Source organism: Euprymna scolopes, chromosome 16 (assembly GCF_053919585.1).
Source record: "Euprymna scolopes isolate OS-2025 chromosome 16, ASM5391958v1, whole genome shotgun sequence".
NCBI lineage: Eukaryota > Metazoa > Mollusca > Cephalopoda > Sepiida > Sepiolidae > Euprymna > Euprymna scolopes.
Window position 1 is genome coordinate 27,569,056 of NC_136497.1, and position 25,934 is coordinate 27,594,989.

The 25,934-nt window shown below is 29.1% G+C and overlaps 1 protein-coding gene across 3 annotated transcripts in view; it reads left to right on the forward strand.

Moving 5' to 3' along the window:
• Positions 1-25,934, forward strand: part of LOC145295901 (beclin 1-associated autophagy-related key regulator-like) — a 55,406-nt gene that overhangs the window by 22,075 nt on the left and 7,397 nt on the right. The window contains exons 6-8 of one of the 3 annotated variants that reach the window (XM_080141664.1): positions 9,352-9,512; positions 12,452-12,602; positions 13,700-13,870. In XM_080141664.1, coding sequence (XP_079997790.1) covers positions 9,352-9,512; positions 12,452-12,602; positions 13,700-13,870 — 483 coding nt within the window. Of the gene's footprint in view, positions 1-9,351; positions 9,513-12,421; positions 12,603-13,699; positions 13,871-25,934 lie in introns of all 3 variants that reach the window. The other 2 variants (XM_080141663.1, XM_080141665.1) reach the window with 2 other exon arrangements.

A 25,934-nucleotide genomic window follows, 5' to 3' on the forward strand; every position in this document is an offset into this window, starting at 1 on the left:
TTTATACAGAGTGATTTATTTTGACATTTCATTTTCACCTTAAATAAAAAAATAAAGTATTATTTAAATACATTAAGCAATGATAACATCTTTTTCTTTTTTTCTTTTTAAATTAAATACCATTTATAATTAGTTCAGTGCACCTTCTCATAAAAAAAAGTCCATACAAAATTTTAGCCAGATCAACTTAGTAGTTTCCGAGAAAAAATAACAGACGAACTATGAAAAATATAATATACGTAATGTGCAGTACTTTAAGCTTGCAGGCTGAATTTCCACTGTTTCTATGAAACTGAAAATATTGACAGACGATCAAACTAATGTATTTAGTGTGTGTGAACTTTAGTACTGCACAAAATGGCAATGAGAGGAGAGCACCGACCAGACTTCCACTGGAAGGGCATTGAGAGTACTGGAAATTCGAGACAAACCTATTGTTACATAAATTCTCACAAGTCAATGCCTTCTATAAACGAAAATTTAACCGTAAAATAGCTGTTGTGAGAATACAAAGTGATTGTAAATTATAATAGAAAAAATGGCATGTGCTAGATATGTCAACGGACTTGTCACTGAGACCGAAGGTGATCTAACCAGTTTTTGACAGTGAATGATTTCTGGTAATGACATGTGTGGAAACTCCTAACGAGTAAATAAATAATAATACAATAATTTGTATACACTATAAATAAATGCAATAATTTGTATACACTATAAATAAATGCAATAATTTGTATACACTATAAATTAAATACAATAATTTGTATACACTAGAAATGAATACAATAATTTGTATACACTATAAATAAATGCAATAATTTGTATACACTATAAATGAAATACAATTTGTATACACTATAAATGAATACAATAATTTGTATACACTATAAATGAATACAATAATTTGTATATACTATAAATGAATACAATAATTTGTATACACTATAAATGAAATACAATTTGTATACACTATAAATGAATACAATAATTTGTATACACTATAAATGAATACAATAATTTGTATATACTATAAATAAATGCAATAATTTGTATACACTATAAATGAATACAATAATTTGTATACACTATAAATGAATACAATAATTTGTATACACTATAAATAAATGCAATAATTTGTATACACTATAAATAAATGCAATAATTTGTATACACTATAAATGAAATACAATTTGTATACACTATAAATGAATACAATAATTTGTATACACTATAAATGAATACAATAATTTGTATATACTATAAATGAATACAATAATTTGTATACACTATAAATGAAATACAATTTGTATACACTATAAATAAATACAATAATTTGTATACACTAGAAATGAAATACAATAATTTGTATACACTAGAAATGAATACAATAATTTGTATACACTATAAATGAAATACAATAATTTGTATACACTATAAATGAATACAATAATTTGTATACACTATAAATGAATACAATAATTTGTATACACTAGAAATGAATGCAATAATTTGTATACACTAGAAATGAATGCAATAATTTGTATACACTATAAATGAATACAATAATTTGTATACACTATAAATGAATACAATAATTTGTATACACTATAAATGAATACAATAATTTGTATACACTATAAATAAATACAGTAATTTGTATACACTAGAAATGAAATACAATAATTTGTATACACTAGAAATGAATACAATAATTTGTATACACTATAAATGAAATACAATAATTTGTATACACTATAAATGAATACAATAATTTGTATACACTATAAATGAATACAATAATTTGTATACACTAGAAATGAATGCAATAATTTGTATACACTAGAAATGAATGCAATAATTTGTATACACTAGAAATGAATACAATAATTTGTATACACTATAAATGAATACAATAATTTGTATACACTATAAATGAATACAATAATTTGTATACACTATAAATAAATACAGTAATTTGTATACACTAGAAATGAAATACAATAATTTGTATACACTATAAATGAAATACAATAATTTGTATACACTATAAATGAATAAAATAATTTGTATACACTATAAATGAAATACAATAATTTGTATACACTATAAATGAATACAATAATTTGTATACACTATAAATGAATACAATTATTTGTATATACTATAAATGAATACAATAATTTGTATACACTATAAATGAATACAATAATTTGTATACACTATAAATGAAATACAATAATTTGTATACACTATAAATGAATACAATAATTTGTATACACTATAAATGAATACAATAATTTGTATACACTATAAATGAATACAATAATTTGTATACACTATAAATGAATACAATAATTTGTATACACTATAAATGAATACAATAATTTGTATACACTATAAATGAATACAATAATTTGTATACACTAGAAATGAATACAATAATTTGTATACACTATAAATGAATACAATAATTTGTATACACTATAAATGAAATACAATAATTTGTATACACTATAAATGAATGCAATAATTTGTATACACTATAAATGAATACAATAATTTGGATACACTATAAATAAATGCAATAATTTGTATACACTATAAATGAATGCAATAATTTGTATACACTATAAATGAATACAATAATTTGTATACACTAAATGAATGCAATAATTTGTATACACTAGAAATGAATACAATAATTTGTATACACTATAAATAAATACAATAATTTGTATACACTATAAATGAAATACAATAATTTGTATACACTATAAATAAATGCAATAATTTGTATACACTAGAAATGAATACAATAATTTGTATACACTAGAAATGAATGCAATAATTTGTATACACTATAAATAAATACAATAATTTGTATACACTATAAATGAATACAATAATTTGTATACACTATAAATGAAATACAATAATTTGTATACACTATAAATGAAATACAATAATTTATATACACTATAAATGAAATACAATAATTTGTATACACTATAAATGAATACAATAATTTGTATACACTATAAATGAATACAATAATTTGTATACACTATAAATGAATACAATAATTTGTATACACTATAAATGAATACAATAATTTGTATACACTATAAATGAATACAATAATTTGTATACACTATAAATGAAATACAATAATTTGTATACACTATAAATGAATACAATACTTTGTATACACTATAAATGAATACAATAATTTGTATACACTAGAAATGAATGCAATAATTTGTATACACTATAAATAAATACAATAATTTGTATACACTATAAATGAATACAATAATTTGTATACACTATAAATGAATACAATAATTTGTATACACTATAAATGAAATACAATAATTTGTATACACTATAAATGAATGCAATAATTTGTATACACTAGAAATGAATGCAATAATTTGTATACACTATAAATGAATACAATAATTTGTATACACTAGAAATGAATGCAATAATTTGTATACACTAGAAATGAATGCAATAATTTGTATACACTATAAATGAATGCAATAATTTGTATACACTATAAATAAATACAATAATTTGTATACACTATAAATGAATACAATAATTTGTATACACTATAACTGAAATACAATAATTTGTATACACTATAAATGAATACAATAATTTGTATACACTATAAATGAATACAATAATATGTATACACTATAAATGAATACAATAATTTGTATACACTATAAATGAATACAATAATTTGTATACACTATAAATGAATACAATAGTTTGTATACACTATAAATGAATACAATAATTTGTATACACTATAAATGAATACCATAATTTGTATACACTATAACTGAAATACAATAATTTGTATACACTATAAATGAATACAATAATTTGTATACACTATAAATGAATACAATAATTTGTATACACTATAAATGAATACAATAATTTGTATACACTATAAATGAATACAATAATTTGTATACACTATAAATGAATACAATAATATGTATACACTATAAATGAATACAATAATTTGTATACACTATAAATGAATACAATAATTTGTATACACTATAAATGAATACAATAATTTGTATACACTATAAATGAATACAATAATTTGTATACACTATAAATGAATACAATAATTTGTATACACTATAAATGAATACAATAATTTGTATACACTATAAATGAATACAATAATTTGTATACACTATAACTGAAATACAATAATTTGTATACACTATAAATGAATACAATAATTTGTATACACTATAAATGAATACAATAATTTGTATACACTATAAATGAATACAATTATTTGTATACACTATAAATGAATACAATAATATGTATACACTATAAATGAATACAATAATTTGTATACACTATAAATGAATACAATAATTTGTATACACTATAAATGAATACAATAGTTTGTATACACTATAAATGAATACAATAATTTGTATACACTATAAATGAATACAATAATTTGTATACACTATAAATGAATACAATAATTTGTATACACTATAAATGAAATACAATAATTTGTATACACTATAAATGAATACAATCATTTGTATACACTATAAATGAATACAATAATTTGTATACACTATAAATGAATACAATAATTTGTATACACTATAAATGAATACAATAATTTGTATACACTATAAATGAATACAATAATTTGTATACACTATAAATGAATACAATAATTTGTATACACTAGAAATGAATACAATAATTTGTATACACTATAAATGAATACAATAATTTGTATACACTAGAAATGAATAAAATAATTTGTATACACTATAAATGAATACAATAATTTGTATACACTATAAATGAATGCAATAATTTGTATACACTATAAATGAATGCAATAATTTGTATACACTAGAAATGAATGCAATAATTTGTATACACTAGAAATGAATGCAATAATTTGTATACACTAGAAATGAATGCAATAATTTTTATACACTATAAATGAAATACAATAATTTGTATACACTATAAATGAATACAATAATTTGTATACACTATAAATGAAATACAATAATTTGTATACACTATAAATGAATACAATAATTTGTATACACTATAAATGAATACAATAATTTGTATACACTATAAATGAATACAATAATTTGTATACACTCTAAATGAATACAATAATTTGTATACACTATAAAGGAATACAATAATTTGTATACACTATAAATGAAATACAATAATTTGTATAAACTATAAATGAATACAATAATTTGTATACACTATAAATGAATACAATAATTTGTATACACTATAAATGAATACAATAATTTGTATACACTATAAATGAAATACAATAATTTGTATACACTATAAATGAATACAATAATTTGTATACACTATAAATGAATACAATAATTTGTATACACTATAAATGAAATACAATAATTTGTATACACTATAAATGAATACAATAATTTGTATACACTATAAATGAATACAATAATTTGTATACACTATAAATGAATACAATAATTTGTATACACTATAAATGAATGCAATAATTTGTATACACTATAAATGAATGCAATAATTTGTATACACTATAAATGAATGCAATAATTTGTATACACTATAAATGAATGCAATAATTTGTATACACTATAAATGAAGTCAATAATCTGTATACACTATAAATGAATACAATAATTTGTATACACTATAAATGAATGCAATAATTTGTATAAACTATAAATGAATGCAATAATTTGTATACACTATAAATGAATGCAATAATTTGTATACACTATAAATGAATGCAATAATTTGTATACATTATAAATGAATGCAATAATTTGTATACACTATAAATGAATGCAATAATTTGTATACACTATAAATGAATGCAATAATTTGTATACACTATAAATGAATGCAATAATTTGTATACACTATAAATGAATGCAATAATTTGTATACACTATAAATGAATGCAATAATTTGTATACACTATAAATGAATGCAATAATTTGTATACACTATAAATGAATGCAATAATTTGTATACACTATAAATGAATGCAATAATTTGTATACACTATAAATGAATACAATAATTTGTATACACTATAAATGAATACAATAATTTGTATACACTATAAATGAATGCAATAATTTGTATACACTATAAATGAATGCAATAATTTGTATACACTATAAATGAATGCAATAATTTGTATACACTATAAATCAATGCAATAATTTGTATACACTATAAATGAATGCAATAATTTGTATACACTATAAATGAATACAATAATTTGTATACACTATAAATGAATGCAATAATTTGTATACACTATAAATGAATGCAATAATTTGTATACACTATAAATGAATGCAATAATTTGTATACATTATAAATGAATGCAATAATTTGTATACACTATAAATGAATGCAATAATCTGTATACACTATAAATGAATGCAATAATTTGTATACACTATAAATGAATGCAATAATTTGTATACACTATAAATGAATGCAATAATTTGTATACACTATAAATGAATGCAATAATCTGTATACACTATAAATGAATGCAATAATTTGTATACACTATAAATGAATGCAATAATTTGTATACACTATAAATGAATGCAATAATTTGTATACACTATAAATGAATGCAATAATTTGTATACACTATAAATGAATGCAATAATTTGTATACACTATAAATGAATGCAATAATTTGTATACACTATAAATGAATACAATAATTTGTATACACTAGAAATAAATACACTAGAAGCTCTGTTGTAGATTCTCATCAAAGATTATTCACTGACAAGGCCGTTTGTGTTCCCTAAAGTCTGGGTTGTGAGAAATCTCCTCAGATATGCAATACTCTCCACTTCTTTCAATAACTTTTGCAAATGAATTTACATCATCGCAACAGTCACTTGCCATTAACTTCTCACTTGCAATGGTTGTCACTGAAATTTGGGTGGCAGCAAGCTTTCCCAAGATTCCAGTCAGTATGTGTGTGTATGTATGTATGTTTATAGTAAAAAAAAAACTAGGTAAACCATTGTAGAATTTTCATGCGTCCCATTCTTATTTAAAAATCATGATTATTGCATAAATTTAAAATTTCCTTTTTTACTTGAGGTTACAAATGTGATGTTTTAATAATATAATTTTTTTTTTTTTTTTTTTGTTTCTTTTACATTTTCTCCCCAAACAAGACACAGTGCCACTTTGATGTAGGGGGATACTGTCAGGGACATAAGCTACAGGGGTACTATGTAGGGAGTTGTGTAGCAGGATGTCTGTTTACATTACATTTGAACTTCTGCATGTCAGTATAGTTAGGGAAGCAGGGACTTGGAAGGGATGTTCCAAAGTCTAGCAGTTCTGGGGAAGAAACTATTCGAGTAGAAAGCTGTCTTACATCTAGGTATCTCTACTGTGTAGGGGTAGGATTTAGCTGCTAGTCGAGTTTGTTGGGGGCATCTACGTCGAAGAGGTACAAGTGCTTGCTGTTCGTCAGAGCAATCCCATAAAAATACTTGTAGAACAGGCAGAGGGGTGCAACATTTCATCAATGGGATATTATATATATTATAGATTCCTATTATTTACTAGCTGTACCTACCCGGCATTGCATGCAAGTCTTAACTTTCATTGGACAAATTGTAGTATCTGTTCTGATATTACAGTTCACCTTTTCTAACTTCGATCAGTGGAGAAGAAATCCTTCTAGACTGAGGCAATTTTCATTTTTGTTCCTATCCAGAGTGCCCTTTTTGGGGAGCTGGATTTTCCCCACATTAAAAACTGACCTTGTATCTAACTCTGCCCTCGTGGGGAGGCAAGTAAAAAGGAACACATACATTTTAAATTACCACTGTTAATTAGGTGCAAGTCTATAAATGGGCCATTAGTAATCTTTTTTACTGTAAAAATCTGGAAAAAATCTTTATAATGTATGTACTTGTCACTGCATGAAAATGTCATATTCCAAAAAATCACGTAAATCGATCAAGAATAAGTTTTTCTTCGATAAAATTTCTCATAATATTTGATTTTCTTAAATAAAAAAAAAAACTACTTGATCGATTTACGTGATTTTTGGAATATGACATTTTCCTGCAGTGACAAGTACATACATTATAAAGATTTTTTTTCAGATTTTTATAGTAAAAAAGATTACTAGTGGCCCATTTATAGACTTGCACCGTTAATTATTTGTGTTTCCGTTTCAGACAAGTTCCACACAGGAAACAGGGAGACAATCTACAATTTTTATGATTTGCAGCAAAATTTTTTAGGTAAATTAAAACAAGTACATTAAATTGACAAATTAATACAATGGCAAACTTTAATCACTGGAACATTTCTAGAATTAAATTATTTTAAACTTATTGTTCAAAAAAGAAAAGTCATACTTTTCAAAATATACTAAATTAACTGATATATTTCATGTGTAAATAATTTTATTTATTCAAAGAAAATTAACATTTTCAAAAAAAGAAATAATACATTTTAAAATGCTATAAGATGTTATAAATTGATTTATTTCAAATTTTAAAAAAATCCATCCCAAATTATTTTAATTTGTTTAGAAATAAATTGTTCGTGGTTTTAAAAAAAAAGTAAGATTTAATATAATTTAATAACTGTTCCAATAATTAATGGTTTCTGTTGTTTTTTTTTTTTTTGTTTTGTTTTTTTGTTAATTTAATGTAAAAAGTTTTTCTGAAAATCATTAAAAGTTTGAATTATCTCCCTTTTTCTGGTGTACAATTGAACATTTCTGAAACTAGAAACAAATAATTATCAGTGCCAAACTAAAGTGCACAAGTTGCTGTTTTGAATGTCACTTATTGCTTTCTCTATTTGTCTTTTTGATTAATTTCTTGTGAAGAAAATATTTACAGTTTGGGAAAGATAATTCAATGAAAGAATTTTTACTTATTTTTTAAATCTGTTTTGCAATAAAATCTATCAAACACCAAATTTATAAAAAAAAAAAGTGTTTAAGAAGTATGGTGTATGCCAGATTTTTTTTTTTTTTTAATATGATTTCGAAACTTAAATTTATTCATTAGTTTTCTTTGTATTTAACTATTTTAACTAAATTATTTTTATTTCTAAAATTTTATATCTCACACACACACAATATCTGATCAGATAATTGTATTAAAAGCAATGTTAATGTCATCGTTTAATTTTGTTTGAATTGAATTCCTATCAATTTATTACAAATTTTAATTTTGCATAAAAATCTCTTTAATTTTTTTTCTTTTTTACGTTTTTCAGTAATTCTGGTATGGAACTGAGTACAGTAAGCGCCTTAAAAGATGCTTGTCAGACAGCTTATAATAAAGGTTTCTGGGAATATGAAGATAAAGTTGGAGAATTCCAAATTGTCTATCCTACTCTTCCTTCGAATGGCGATTTTTCTATATACCACATGTCTGGTGAGTACTCAACAAAATGAGATTCAATACTTTTGACACCTATACCATATTTGGTCAAAGCTATATTGCATGAGAGTCTGTTAACTTGCAATTTTTTTTTTTTTTTTTTTTAAAGCAAATTATTTTTTTGATAAATAAAACTTAAAAAGTTAAATTTAATTTGGATGATATTATTTGAATATTAAATTATTAATTGAATCAAAATATTATGAAACTATAATTTTGTTCTGGTATAAATATTGTTTTAATCTCAATTTATAAAATTATTGGATTTAAAAAGCTCCCAAAAGTCCAATTTTTGTAATAGATTATTATGAATTTTAAAGCCAAAAATGACTTTCTATTCAACAATTTAAAGGCTTCCAAATTTCTTTTAAAGTTTGAAGTTACAAAGTAATTCAGTTCTTTTTTTTTTTTTTTTTTTTTTTTAACTATTAGTAAACAATTAAAAAAAAAGGATTTATAAAGAAATAAAAATGCATTGTTTTTTTTTTTTGTAATTAAAATACTTTTCTAAATTGTATTGTGTGAATATTTTATTAACACTATTTCATTTTTATTTCAGTAAATAATTAATTAATAGTAAAAAAAAAGTTATTCCATGTCTAATTATTAACGTTACATTGACACGAGAAATACATGCACACCTGTTAAGCTGTGTTATAATTAGGGCTATGACAAGAGAATATTCTTTCCATTGTTTTGACTCTCAAGTATATATCCGACAGTTAATCAATCGAGAACCACATCACTCTATATAAAAGCATATAAGATATCAACAGATACACACTCGAGAGTCAAAACAATGAAAAGAATATGCTGTTGTCCTAGCCCTAGTTATAATTTTATTATGTTTCTGAATTTTTGAGGTGGGTATTGATTATTTGTATCATTCGGATTACTGTTCTCATCCTGTTTGTATCACAACATTTTGGTCGCTGTAAACTCCGACTTTCTTGACAATCTTTCTGTCAAACTTGAGGAATTTTGAATAGAATGCTTTATTTAATTCAGAGGTAGCATGCTCTCATTTCATCAGCCATAGCCAGGTAGAAGTCCTAAGTAATTCGTAATTATATTCCAAGTATCACTCGCACAGATGATTGAACCTTCAACCTCCAGAAAATTGTCACTTACAACTCAATTTTAATGCGGACTTTATCGACTATGCAAAGTGAAAATAACACTCAAGATGAGAACAGTTGTCCAAATAATCTGAATAATTTTATTAATATTATATATTATTATTTATACACAAAATTAAGACATTAATAGCCATCTCCATTTGACACCAGGAGAGATCAGACATTACCAGCAATTGTTATAGCTCGACAATGAAGAAAAAAAAACAATATCTATAACTGAGGGGGGGGGGCTAAGTTGTCCGAAATATTTATGATTTATATTGTTTTCATTCATTGCAAAAATAAATTTGATGGTTGTCCAGAATTCCCCCTATATTAAAAGCCAAGAATATACAAAAAAAAAATTATGGTGTATTCCAAAAATCACATAAATTGATCAAGTATTTTTATAAAGAAAATCATTTTAAAACGATTTTAAGTGATTAATGAAAGATCGTAGACATAAGTCTGTTCTCACAAGCTTGAATTATTGTTGAGTTATCTCCTTTTGTTTCTTCAAGATGGCAATGCAGGACAGTTCATTCTTGCTTATTCATAGAACTAGCAAAGATATCCACGCTTTGTGCAGGACTTTGTTGTACGCTTGGATACCTGCTTTGTTGGCACCCTTGCAGTAAATGGATGTTGTAAGAGCAACTACTTAAGATGCTTAAAATTTAACTACCTCTTGAAGTACAACCATGAATTTTAAAGCAAATAGGTTATATAAAAATTGACACTTATATTTTTACACATAAAAATTGAAATGATTACAAAGATTTACAATGGGTAACATTTGTTTGGTATCACAAACACATTTTTATAAAAGATACAGTAAAGATACCTAGTCTTTGCGTGTTATTTTGCTGTGCACTCAGGTACCCGTTTCGTGGGCACCTTTGTGGATATTTCACTTCTATTTCATTTAGGTGGCATCTTTTAGTGCGTATCTGAATAGGAGAAAGTATTTAAATTTTTCAAAAGAATTATATACATTTTGAGTAAAAAGGATCCTTAATAGTTTGTTACATAGTTTTTGACAGCGTTAATTTGGAAGGTTAAAGTAAAGAGATACAGTGCAATAAATTTTGGCCTATGTTAGGAACCACTATCATGCCAAATTTCATCAGAATTGGTTGAGGGATGTGGTTGGAGGAGGGAGATCTGATTCAAATTCACAAAGAAGTTTGCCGGCACCATGGTGGTGAGCCCCAACTTGGTGTGCACCATCCCTAGCTGGGGGATTTTATGGAGAACCACACCAAATATAACCTTAACCTTGAAAAATGGTATGCACCATTCCTAGTTCAGAGACTATCATCCTGTCAGGTTTGGTCATGATTGGTCCAGTGGTGTGGAATGTAGAAGAGTTGTACACACAGCCACACGCTTTTCTTAGTTAAAAATAAAACTACTTGATCAATTTACATGATTTTTTTTTTAAATATAACACTTCAATTCTGATACAGGTATTACATCATACAGACTTTTTTTTTTTTTTAAATGTAGGTGATATTCTGGACAAGAACTAAAAATATCTTTTAGCACCAAATTTGGTTTTAAAAAAAGGATTACTTATAAATGTTTTCTTTCTTTTTTTTTTCACAGTGAACGTTTATAGAAATTCAAAGACATTAACTTTTTTCTCAATTTACATTTGATCATTTTTCTGTGATTCTAAAATTGTTTTATTCTTTAAACTTATTAAATTTATTATGTTTGCAATAAATGAAAATGTATCTTGTATGAAATATTTCTAACTGTTTACTTACTCTCTTTGGTCAGGTCTCTTTAATAGTAGTTACTCTATTTTAGTAGAGGCAAAGTCTGAAGTGACTCCTGATACCGAAGCTAGTCACCATAATCCTGCCCATACAATCAGCGCCGCACTTTGTTACACGACTCAGCTAGTAATTTTGCTGAGTCACATCCTCAATGTGACACTTCCTCGGAAACAGTCATATGTGTAAGTACTAACATACAATTTAATGCTTTTTGGTGCTTGTTTGTTATGATAGTGAAAATCTAAATATTGAAATACTGAATTTCAAGTAAAACCACACTTCATAACGGCGTTTCTTTTGGTTGTCATTCAATTTGTGAGACGCATATTTATCAAGTTTTTTGTCTTTCCAGTCTCTCTCAAGTGCTTGGAAATCATTGTATATGTTACGTCTAATTCAGAAGCAAGTTCTCGAACAGTTGTGTATGGATTGGCTTCAAATAAGGCTCCTAATTGATCGTTGTCAACATCCGATGGCCGACCGCTACGCTCTTCTTCAGACTCATCGCCGCCACAAAATTTCCTCAACCACCATTGTGCTGTATGTTCAATAGTGATTCATGGGCCAAATGCTTTTTTGATATCGTGAGCTGTTTCAGCAGCTTTTCAGTTAAGCGTGAATTGAAATAAGAAAATTGTGCGAATTTGCTTTTTTTTTTTTTCATCTTTTATTCAATGTTCTAAAAAGAAAAGCAATTGTTTTAGAACGATTGTAATTTAAATGATTAAATAGAGTGCACACCACTTTTTAAAATGAGTAAAAGTGTAGGTATTATAATGAAAACATATTTGAAATCAAAATTTTAAATTCTGCAAGAACGTTCTTCTCAATCTAATAATATAGGGAGAATTCTGGCCAAGAACCAACTCACAAAGTAGTTTAACTGAAGAAAAAATAACATTTTAAACCAACTCTAAGAATAAATTTTGAAACCAATGAAATGTAAAAAGTAATTTTTAAATGTAAAGAAATGTTCTAAATAAAAAAGTTTTTTGTTTTAAGTGAACACACATTCATCCAGCTTAAATTATAAAATCATTTTTTAAAAAAAGTCTGAAATTTTTGTCCGTTAGATGACAAAATATGATATCTCTTATGCGGGCCACAAATGTGCATGCAACAAGCTGCATGTTTGACTTTTCTGTTCTAATGGAAACTATATATTATTCTGATTTTTTTTTTTTTACAATCCTTTTCTGATTTTCAGTTTTTGTATTGGTTAAAGAAAACTATAGTTTTATATTAAATCTTTTCTTTTTTATTTTTATTTATTTTTTAGTGATTTTTGCCGCGGAGATATGTCCAAGAAGCAGTTTAATAGTGCAGTTGGTCGTCTAAATCAAAATATTATTCATCTGTGTCTATCACAAGGCGTACCATCTGAAGAACTGATACCAATGTCACATCTGCAGAATATACAGTTGTTGCTGAATTCTACACTACTTGGATGGTAAGAATAATTCTATCTGGTATTAACTCTTTAGTGCTTATTCAAAATTCCTTTATATTGAAAAACTAAAACTAAAATCAGTATGATGTACATACCAATAATGGAAAGAAAATATTGCATTCCAAAAATTATGTAAATCGATCAAGTGGTTCATAAGTATAAAAAATAAAACAAAGTACATGTTTTTTTTTTTTTTTTTTTTTTTTTTTTTTTACAAAGGCATCACCACATTATCAAGGCCCAGAGGCCACTCAAGGATAAGGGTTAAAGAGTGTACAGTAGAAGTTGGTCAATATAGTAATCATTAGTAATGAAAATTTGGTAAATTTAATAACTTATATGGAACGGCTCATCAAGAACTTATTTACTTTAGACTTGAACAAAACCATATTGTAGTCAGCCGGAAAGCAGGAAAACGGAAGACAATTCCACAGGCGTGCAGTTCTAAGAAAGAAGCTTTGTTCATGGAATCTACGTTTAGGTTTAGGCACAGATAAAGAGTGGGGGAAATTATTGATAGTGTTTACAGCTAGACGAGTGTTTCTTGTGAAAGTTTGGCGAGGGGGGACCATAGATTGAAGCTCAGTTGAACACTTTCCATGAAAATAACGATACATCAGAGACAAACTCGCAACATCTCTTCTGTGAGATAGAGGTTGCAAGGAGGAGAAAAGGACATCTCCTACGAGGCTACGAAGTCTATTTTGAACTCTATCAAGGCAGGACAAGTTCTTTCTAGCAGCTCCTGCCCAGATGTGGCAACAGTATTCCATCCTTGGACGTACCTGGCTCTTATATAGATAGAGAATAGCATCAGCAGTGAGATATCTACTGGATCGATAGAAAGATCCCACCATTTTTCCAGCGGCCTTGGCAACAGATTTGATATACGTGTTCCATTTAAGATCAGGAGTAATGGTCAAGCCCAGAAGCTTGTCAAAACTTGAGGCCTCCTGAAGACGAGAGCCATTCATTTCAATTGATGACAAATGTGGATTAGAATGTTGATGATGTAAAGAGAGAAGCTTGGTTTTAGATGCATTAAAAGTAACCAGCCACTCCTTTCCCCATTGTACTACGTGCTCAAGATCAGAGGAGAGAGAATTGGAGAGAACTTGCTCGTTTACTGTCTTAGATGTGGTACCATAAATGGTAGTGTCGTCAGCATAAATGTCTACAAATGATGTAAGGATATGATTTGGAAGATCATTAATGTAGATCAGGAAAAGAGTTGGGCCCAGGATGGATCCCTGAGGGACACCGGCATTAATATTGTGAGCTTCTGATTTTTGCCCCTCAACTACTACTCTTATGAATCTATCAGAAAGAAATGATTTAATAATTGAGAAGACTTTTCCAGCTATACCATAGCTAGCGATCTTATGAAGTAAACCTTTATGCCATACCCTATCAAAGGCTTTAGATATGTCAAGAGCAATTGCCCTAGAAAGATTGCCACCGTCGAGAGATTTGCTAATCCTATGCGATATAACTGTAAGGACATCTGCTGTAGATCTAGCAGAACGGAAACCATATTGAGTGTCACTAAGAAGGTTATTTTTGTTGAGATGTTTGATTACTTCTGTATTTAATACAGATTCTAGCAACTTACTCATGACGCACAGGAGACTTATTGGCCTGTACTGAGAGGGGGATGAGCGATCACCTGAATTCTTAAATACAGGGCATACTGATGAGATTTTCCAGGGAGATGGGAAACTATTCTCCTTAAGACAACGTTTAAACAGTTTTGTAAGTATGGGCGCTAGTTCAGGTTGAAGTTTTTTGAGTACTATGATTGGAATACCATCAGGGCCAGTTGCTTTACTGGAATCAAGGTTTTTGATTAGTTTGGCAACATCACGTACAGATATACGTATATCACATAGCGTGTTTTCTGATACAAGAGGAAATATTGGGGGTTGGCGGTCTTGGTCGCAAAGGGTAGAATTAGCTGCAAAGTTCTTGACAAAGAGTTTGGCTTTGTCTGATGCTGACGAGATTACCTCAGATCCATTGATAATAGTTGGGATGGAGCACACGCTTCTGTTCAGGATTCTGTTTGCTATTTGCCAAAACTGGTGGGAACCAAGCCGCTGCTCAGCTACTTTGGACTTAACAGATTGAGCATACAACTTTCTTGCGTTCCTTATTACTTTCTTACAATGGTTGCTGGCAGTCCTGAAAACGGCTTTAGTTTCCATACATCTATTACGTTTGAAGCAGTGGAAAAAGTGATTTCTGTGCGCAATGGCAGCAGCACATTCTGGAGAGAACCATGGCTGGCTGTTAGGTTTTTGCTGAAACTTTTTAGAGGGTATGAAATGGTCAATACCTACAATTAACCATTCAGTTAGGTCTAATACTATAGAGGACACATCCTTTTTAAACATGGAATGCAGAGGTAGATCAGATATAAATGTACGGAAGCTATCCCAGTCAGCCTTAGTGTATCGATATACTGTACGATGAAGAGGTACGTCTGGGGACTTATTACATTTCATTTTTATCTTAATTGATACAACAGAGTGGTCGGAAGATCCAAGAGGCGACAGAACAGAAACTGAACATAGTTCAGGGCAAGTTGTGAGAAAAAGGTCTAGTAGGCTCGCATACTGGCCGTCATTATCGGGCACACGGGTAGGTTCCTGAACAATCTGAGTGAGGTCATAGGCAATGGAGAAATCATGACAGAACCTCCCCTCATCATCGGTCTTGTTTGAGTGGGTCAACCATTCGACGTTGTGAACATTGAAGTCTCCACATACGTGAATGTTAGCTGAAGGATAAGTAGAAAGGACTTGGTCAATTTTCTCAGATATGCTTTGAAAGATAGTAACTCCGCTGTTGTGGGGGCGATAGAGAGTAAATATAAATGCAGTAGTGTGAGCTAAAGCAACCCGGAAGCACATATAAGGTAAGTTAGGATCTTCCCTGGAGATGTCCCTCCCACATGGAAAGCTATCTTTAATATAGGCACATATTCCATGCCCATGGCGATCTTGGGGGTCAGATTTAGAAGTTAAGTTAGAGTATCCTGTAATTGCAAACTCATCAAGGGAAATAGCCTGTCCAATGCCAGTTTCACTTAAAAATAAAAGGTCTGGTTTAGTCTCCTGTAATTGGGTTTCAACCTCTGGAAGGTTAGAACGTAGACCCCTGATGTTGGAGAAGGAGACATGGTAGTAGGGGTCTACGTTGGAAGTTGGAGAACCGGGTTTAATCGTGTATTTTTTCTTGAAACTTGTCATGATGAAATTTTGGAATTTGTGGACTAGGTCGACAGATTTACTTAGAGCAGGACAGAGAGGGGAAACTAAGAGAGAAAAAGAAACGAAGAATTTTTTTTTTTTTTTTTTTTTTTTGTACCACATGATAAGGTAAAGCCGTAACAATTACCCACTAGTATGGCATCGAGAGGCCCCACCAGAAGCTACTGCATGGTCCAGATTCCATTCACCAAATGGCAATACAGCAGCCCCAGTACTTTGCACCTGCTGATAGGACAGCCTCCTTAGTGGTTAATCCAAGGTTCGGGTCCCTGACTATCAGGCGGATAACGTCAGCCCAGACAAAACGTTTACCTCCAGCACCCTTACTAGTGACATGGCTACAAGGATAGACATAGAAACAGAAAATTTCCACCAACTCTGCCAACTGTTCGCGCAAAAATACTGCCAACCTAGAAAACAGCTTTTTCTTCTCCCTTTGTCAGAAAAATCACTCATTTAAAAATGAGGACTGAGGGACAAATAAGAAGAAGCGAGAGTAACAGGAGCTGCCGATAACGCATCCACAATGCGTTTTCTACTCTCCATTAAAAAAAAAAAAAAAAAATAAATAAATAAATAAATAAAAAATAACTATTAAGTATTGTACTTAATAAAAGTCCAACGGTCCTGTTTAAGGGAAAGTATGGTGATAGATTCCCCTCCCACGAACTAAAAATGAGTACAATTAGGTAATCTATTTTTGCAATCAACTCGGTAGATAAATAAACATTTATGGACGAGAAAAAAAAAAAAAAAAAAAAATTAAAGCTAGCATTTAATACAACAGAAATACATAAATTAAATACTGAAATAAAATGTAGTTATTAATATTTGAATCTTAAAATAAAAAGTGCGAATTAATAGAGAAAATCACTTATCACAACAACGCATTCCGTCTCCAAACTAGTGAAGAATTTAACTTTTAATAGCGTTCAGAAGATTTTTTTTTTAAATTAACCGTTAAGAGAAAGCGTGATTTTATTCTGAACTTTAACTAATCACGTTTTAAGCAACTTATGATATAAAACAAAATCGGATGGGGGGAGGGTTTCTTCCGAAGTTAGTTGGTGACGATTATAAGTAATTGCGAGATAAGATGGGAGCCAGAAATTAGGGGTGGGGGACTGAAAATGATAATATAATGGATTGATTATACAATATTTAAGATCAACTTGGTAGATAAACATTTTTGGACGAGAAAAAAAAAAAAAAAAAAAAAAAAAAAAAAAAATTAAAGCTAGCATTTAATACAACAGAAATACATAAATTAAATACTGAAATAAAATGTAGTTATTAATATTTGAATCTTAAAATAAAAAGTGCGAATTAATAGAGAAAATCACTTATCACAACAACGCATTCCGTCTCCAAACTAGTGAAGAATTTAACTTTTAATAGCGTTCAGAAGATTTTTTTTTTAAATTAACCGTTAAGAGAAAGCGTGATTTTATTCTGAACTTTAACTAATCACGTTTTAAGCAACTTATGATATAAAACAAAATCGGATGGGGGGGGGGGTTTCTTCCGAAGTTAGTTGGTGACGATTATAAGTAATTGCGAGATAAGATGGGAGCCAGAAATTAGGGGTGGGGGACTGAAAATGATAATATAATGGATTGATTATACAATATTTAAGATCAACTTGGTAGATAAACATTTATGGACGAGAAAAAAAAAAAAAAAAAAAATTAAAGCTAGCATTTAATACAACAGAAATACATAAATTAAATACTGAAATAAAATGTAGTTATTAATATTTGAATCTTAAAATAAAAAGTGCGAATTAATAGAGAAAATCACTTATCACAACAACGCATTCCGTCTCCAAACTAGTGAAGAATTTAACTTTTAATAGCGTTCAGAAGATTTTTTTTTTTAAATTAACCGTTAAGAGAAAGCGTGATTTTATTCTGAACTTTAACTAATCACGTTTTAAGCAACTTATGATATAAAACAAAATCGGATGGGGGGGGGGGTTCTTCCGAAGTTAGTTGGTGACGATTATAAGTAATTGCGAGATAAGATGGGAGCCAGAAATTAGGGGTGGGGGACTGAAAATGATAATATAATGGATTGATTATACAATATTTAAGATCAACTTGGTAGATAAACATTTTTGGACGAGAAAAAAAAAAAAAAAAAAAAAAAAAAAAAAAAAAATTAAAGCTAGCATTTAATACAACAGAAATACATAAATTAAATACTGAAATAAAATGTAGTTATTAATATTTGAATCTTAAAATAAAAAGTGCGAATTAATAGAGAAAATCACTTATCACAACAACGCATTCCGTCTCCAAACTAGTGAAGAATTTAACTTTTAATAGCGTTCAGAAGATTTTTTTTTTAAATTAACCGTTAAGAGAAAGCGTGATTTTATTCTGAACTTTAACTAATCACGTTTTAAGCAACTTATGATATAAAACAAAATCGGATGGGGGGGGGGTTTCTTCCGAAGTTAGTTGGTGACGATTATAAGTAATTGCGAGATAAGATGGGAGCCAGAAATTAGGGGTGGGGGACTGAAAATGATAATATAATGGATTGATTATACAATATTTAAGATCAACTTGGTAGATAAACATTTATGGACGAGAAAAAAAAAAAAAAAAAAAAAATTAAAGCTAGCATTTAATACAACAGAAATACATAAATTAAATACTGAAATAAAATGTAGTTATTAATATTTGAATCTTAAAATAAAAAGTGCGAATTAATAGAGAAAATCACTTATCACAACAACGCATTCCGTCTCCAAACTAGTGAAGAATTTAACTTTTAATAGCGTTCAGAAGATTTTTTTTTAAATTAACCGTTAAGAGAAAGCGTGATTTTATTCTGAACTTTAACTAATCACGTTTTAAGCAACTTATGATATAAAACAAAATCGGATGGGGGGGGGGGGTTTCTTCCGAAGTTAGTTGGTGACGATTATAAGTAATTGCGAGATAAGATGGGAGCCAGAAATTAGGGGTGGGGGACTGAAAATGATAATATAATGGATTGATTATACAATATTTAAGATCAACTTGGTAGATAAACATTTTTGGACGAGAAAAAAAAAAAAAAAAAAAAAAAAAAAAAAAAAATTAAAGCTAGCATTTAATACAACAGAAATACATAAATTAAATACTGAAATAAAATGTAGTTATTAATATTTGAATCTTAAAATAAAAAGTGCGAATTAATAGAGAAAATCACTTATCACAACAACGCATTCCGTCTCCAAACTAGTGAAGAATTTAACTTTTAATAGCGTTCAGAAGATTTTTTTTTTAAATTAACCGTTAAGAGAAAGCGTGATTTTATTCTGAACTTTAACTAATCACGTTTTAAGCAACTTATGATATAAAACAAAATCGGATGGGGGGGGGGGTTTCTTCCGAAGTTAGTTGGTGACGATTATAAGTAATTGCGAGATAAGATGGGAGCCAGAAATTAGGGGTGGGGGACTGAAAATGATAATATAATGGATTGATTATACAATATTTAAGATCAACTTGGTAGATAAACATTTATGGACGAGAAAAAAAAAAAAAAAAAAAAAATTAAAGCTAGCATTTAATACAACAGAAATACATAAATTAAATACTGAAATAAAATGTAGTTATTAATATTTGAATCTTAAAATAAAAAGTGCGAATTAATAGAGAAAATCACTTATCACAACAACGCATTCCGTCTCCAAACTAGTGAAGAATTTAACTTTTAATAGCGTTCAGAAGATTTTTTTTTTAAATTAACCGTTAAGAGAAAGCGTGATTTTATTCTGAACTTTAACTAATCACGTTTTAAGCAACTTATGATATAAAACAAAATCGGATGGGGGGGGGGGGTTTCTTCCGAAGTTAGTTGGTGACGATTATAAGTAATTGCGAGATAAGATGGGAGCCAGAAATTAGGGGTGGGGGACTGAAAATGATAATATAATGGATTGATTATACAATATTTAAGATCAACTTGGTAGATAAACATTTTTGGACGAGAAAAAAAAAAAAAAAAAAAAAAAAAAAAAAAAATTAAAGCTAGCATTTAATACAACAGAAATACATAAATTAAATACTGAAATAAAATGTAGTTATTAATATTTGAATCTTAAAATAAAAAGTGCGAATTAATAGAGAAAATCACTTATCACAACAACGCATTCCGTCTCCAAACTAGTGAAGAATTTAACTTTTAATAGCGTTCAGAAGATTTTTTTTTTAAATTAACCGTTAAGAGAAAGCGTGATTTTATTCTGAACTTTAACTAATCACGTTTTAAGCAACTTATGATATAAAACAAAATCGGATGGGGGGGGGGGTTTCTTCCGAAGTTAGTTGGTGACGATTATAAGTAATTGCGAGATAAGATGGGAGCCAGAAATTAGGGGTGGGGGACTGAAAATGATAATATAATGGATTGATTATACAATATTTAAGATCAACTTGGTAGATAAACATTTATGGACGAGAAAAAAAAAAAAAAAAAAAAAAATTAAAGCTAGCATTTAATACAACAGAAATACATAAATTAAATACTGAAATAAAATGTAGTTATTAATATTTGAATCTTAAAATAAAAAGTGCGAATTAATAGAGAAAATCACTTATCACAACAACGCATTCCGTCTCCAAACTAGTGAAGAATTTAACTTTTAATAGCGTTCAGAAGATTTTTTTTTTTAAATTAACCGTTAAGAGAAAGCGTGATTTTATTCTGAACTTTAACTAATCACGTTTTAAGCAACTTATGATATAAAACAAAATCGGATGGGGGGGGGGGTTCTTCCGAAGTTAGTTGGTGACGATTATAAGTAATTGCGAGATAAGATGGGAGCCAGAAATTAGGGGTGGGGGACTGAAAATGATAATATAATGGATTGATTATACAATATTTAAGATCAACTTGGTAGATAAACATTTTTGGACGAGAAAAAAAAAAAAAAAAAAAAAAAAAAAAAAAAAAATTAAAGCTAGCATTTAATACAACAGAAATACATAAATTAAATACTGAAATAAAATGTAGTTATTAATATTTGAATCTTAAAATAAAAAGTGCGAATTAATAGAGAAAATCACTTATCACAACAACGCATTCCGTCTCCAAACTAGTGAAGAATTTAACTTTTAATAGCGTTCAGAAGATTTTTTTTTTAAATTAACCGTTAAGAGAAAGCGTGATTTTATTCTGAACTTTAACTAATCACGTTTTAAGCAACTTATGATATAAAACAAAATCGGATGGGGGGGGGGTTTCTTCCGAAGTTAGTTGGTGACGATTATAAGTAATTGCGAGATAAGATGGGAGCCAGAAATTAGGGGTGGGGGACTGAAAATGATAATATAATGGATTGATTATACAATATTTAAGATCAACTTGGTAGATAAACATTTATGGACGAGAAAAAAAAAAAAAAAAAAAATTAAAGCTAGCATTTAATACAACAGAAATACATAAATTAAATACTGAAATAAAATGTAGTTATTAATATTTGAATCTTAAAATAAAAAGTGCGAATTAATAGAGAAAATCACTTATCACAACAACGCATTCCGTCTCCAAACTAGTGAAGAATTTAACTTTTAATAGCGTTCAGAAGATTTTTTTTTTAAATTAACCGTTAAGAGAAAGCGTGATTTTATTCTGAACTTTAACTAATCACGTTTTAAGCAACTTATGATATAAAACAAAATCGGATGGGGGGGGGGGTTTCTTCCGAAGTTAGTTGGTGACGATTATAAGTAATTGCGAGATAAGATGGGAGCCAGAAATTAGGGGTGGGGGACTGAAAATGATAATATAATGGATTGATTATACAATATTTAAGATCAACTTGGTAGATAAACATTTTTGGACGAGAAAAAAAAAAAAAAAAAAAAAAAAAAAAAAAAAAAAAAAAATTAAAGCTAGCATTTAATACAACAGAAATACATAAATTAAATACTGAAATAAAATGTAGTTATTAATATTTGAATCTTAAAATAAAAAGTGCGAATTAATAGAGAAAATCACTTATCACAACAACGCATTCCGTCTCCAAACTAGTGAAGAATTTAACTTTTAATAGCGTTCAGAAGATTTTTTTTTTAAATTAACCGTTAAGAGAAAGCGTGATTTTATTCTGAACTTTAACTAATCACGTTTTAAGCAACTTATGATATAAAACAAAATCGGATGGGGGGGGGGTTTCTTCCGAAGTTAGTTGGTGACGATTATAAGTAATTGCGAGATAAGATGGGAGCCAGAAATTAGGGGTGGGGGACTGAAAATGATAATATAATGGATTGATTATACAATATTTAAGATCAACTTGGTAGATAAACATTTATGGACGAGAAAAAAAAAAAAAAAAAAATTAAAGCTAGCATTTAATACAACAGAAATACATAAATTAAATACTGAAATAAAATGTAGTTATTAATATTTGAATCTTAAAATAAAAAGTGCGAATTAATAGAGAAAATCACTTATCACAACAACGCATTCCGTCTCCAAACTAGTGAAGAATTTAACTTTTAATAGCGTTCAGAAGATTTTTTTTTTTAAATTAACCGTTAAGAGAAAGCGTGATTTTATTCTGAACTTTAACTAATCACGTTTTAAGCAACTTATGATATAAAACAAAATCGGATGGGGGGGGGGTTTCTTCCGAACATGTTGCAATATTTTTTATTTATAATAAGATATGATTGAAAAAAGTTGGAAGGTTCTACTTATAGACACTGGCAATTGAAACTGACCAATAAAATTGAGCCATGTTTTGCTAGCAACCAATCAGAAACCAGAATTGCTCGATAAAAATATTGAATCTTTTAGCATTCTCGTACATAGTTTAATGAAAAAGACTTTTTGCTCTTTGCCTACAAAATTCTAAAGTTCAAGAGTTACACAAAACAGCTACCCACCAAAAACTCATTTCCAGGACTTGTACAGAATAGCTACCCATCGGAAACTCTTCTTAAATTAAACCTGGCTTTCAATCCGATACATTCTGTAAATATTAGTTGCACTCTGTGTGGTGACACCATTGACCCTTTACATGCTAAGGTCTACATCTACGTTCTGTCAGCGTGATGTTCATCAATTGATGTCAGCTCATTGTGATCTAAAGCTGTCTTAATTTGGTCCAAACCAGAACCTATCTTCTACTGTGTCCAACTCGTAACTATCTTTAACTGGCATCAACTATCACAAACCCAAGACTGTCGCAAACTGTCACAAAACTCACCATCACGTCTAAAACTGCCCATAAACTAACTCTAAATATGTTCCGTCTTTTATCTGCCACAGCTTGATTAACAATCCTATTTAGCTTCTGGTGCTACCAGATCAGGTTGACTATTGGCTTCCTGAAACGAAAAGCACCTACGTCGATTTTCTGTTTTTGTTTTCTATTTCACCTTTTGTAAAACTTAATTATGTTCTGCAAAAATAAAAACAAAAATAACAGCCCCCATTCCCCCCCTTCCACTCTTTTCTTTTTCTATCCTTACTACCCAACCCCGTCGGTGGGGCATAAGAATACACCGACTGCCCTCCTGCAGAGAGTAAAAACCTCTCAATGGAGCCACCTGTTGGCCGTGGGTGGCGACCCGTAATGCCTAGGAAAGGGATCCTGGTGGCTGAGTAATTGATACCTAGGGAAAACAAAGGTATCAGTGGCAACACTCCACTTTGGCCTCGTACTGGGCCAGACGGGCGGTTGGACGGGCCCGATCCAATCAATCGGCTGGTCACGTCAAGATCTAAATCTGACTAACATAACAAGAAAATCCACTCGCACTCCCCACCTTTTTACAATAAACAGATTTAGAAAGCGGTGGCTCATAGGTCAATCGACTCGCTGGACAAATGGACTTTTCACGGCTGAAAAACAAATATTCTTACTAAAAAGAGGCTTTTGAAAAAAAATTTTAGTAAAAATGGATGAACTACAGGTGCTTAGGTCTACCAACGAGACAAGTATACCTCCCGTGTATCCCTGTTGCTGTTGGGGCGAATGTGTTTCCCCCCCCCCCCCAACACCTCCCATATAGGGCTCCGAGGTTGGTGGGGAGCACGAGAGAAGAAAAATTACGAACTACAAAAATGGCCCACTATAAGCCTCTAAAAATAAGTCATTCAGAAGTTTCTGATCTGACTAACTCAGACTCAGAAACTGAAATAAACAAACAAACCTTCCCGAGATTTTTTGTAATAGAAACAATTGAAGGAGAACAAATAACAAAAATGTCTCCTTTCAAAATAGAAAGAATACTATCAAAAGGAATCGAACCAAAAACTATAAAAAAAAAACAAAAAAATGGCACACTGTTAATCGAAATAACAAACCAGAAACAAGCAATCGAAATTAACAAATGGAAACTTTTTGATGCTCGAAAAATAAAAACCTACCTCCACAGAACATTGGACACTAGCAAAGTTGTGATCAGGTGCCCCGAACTAGCCCTGTGCCCCTTAGAAGAAACAAAAAATAATCTTAAAAATGAAAACGTCATTGATATCAAAAGAATTCAGATAAAAACAAGATCCGGCAAAATCATCGGTATCAGCTGCAACACTTCATATTACATATTAACATTTGATACTCCTTAAATACCTAACAACATAAAAATAGGATACGAAAATTACATACCAAGCCCATTCAGGTGTCACAATTGTCATCGATACAAGCACCATAAAGATCGATGTACACGACCAACTTGCATGAGATGCGGAGACAAAGAAACACATATTGATTGTCAAAATGCACCAAAATGCGTCAATTGCCATCAAAATCATAGCACAAACTCAAAAGAATGTGAAAA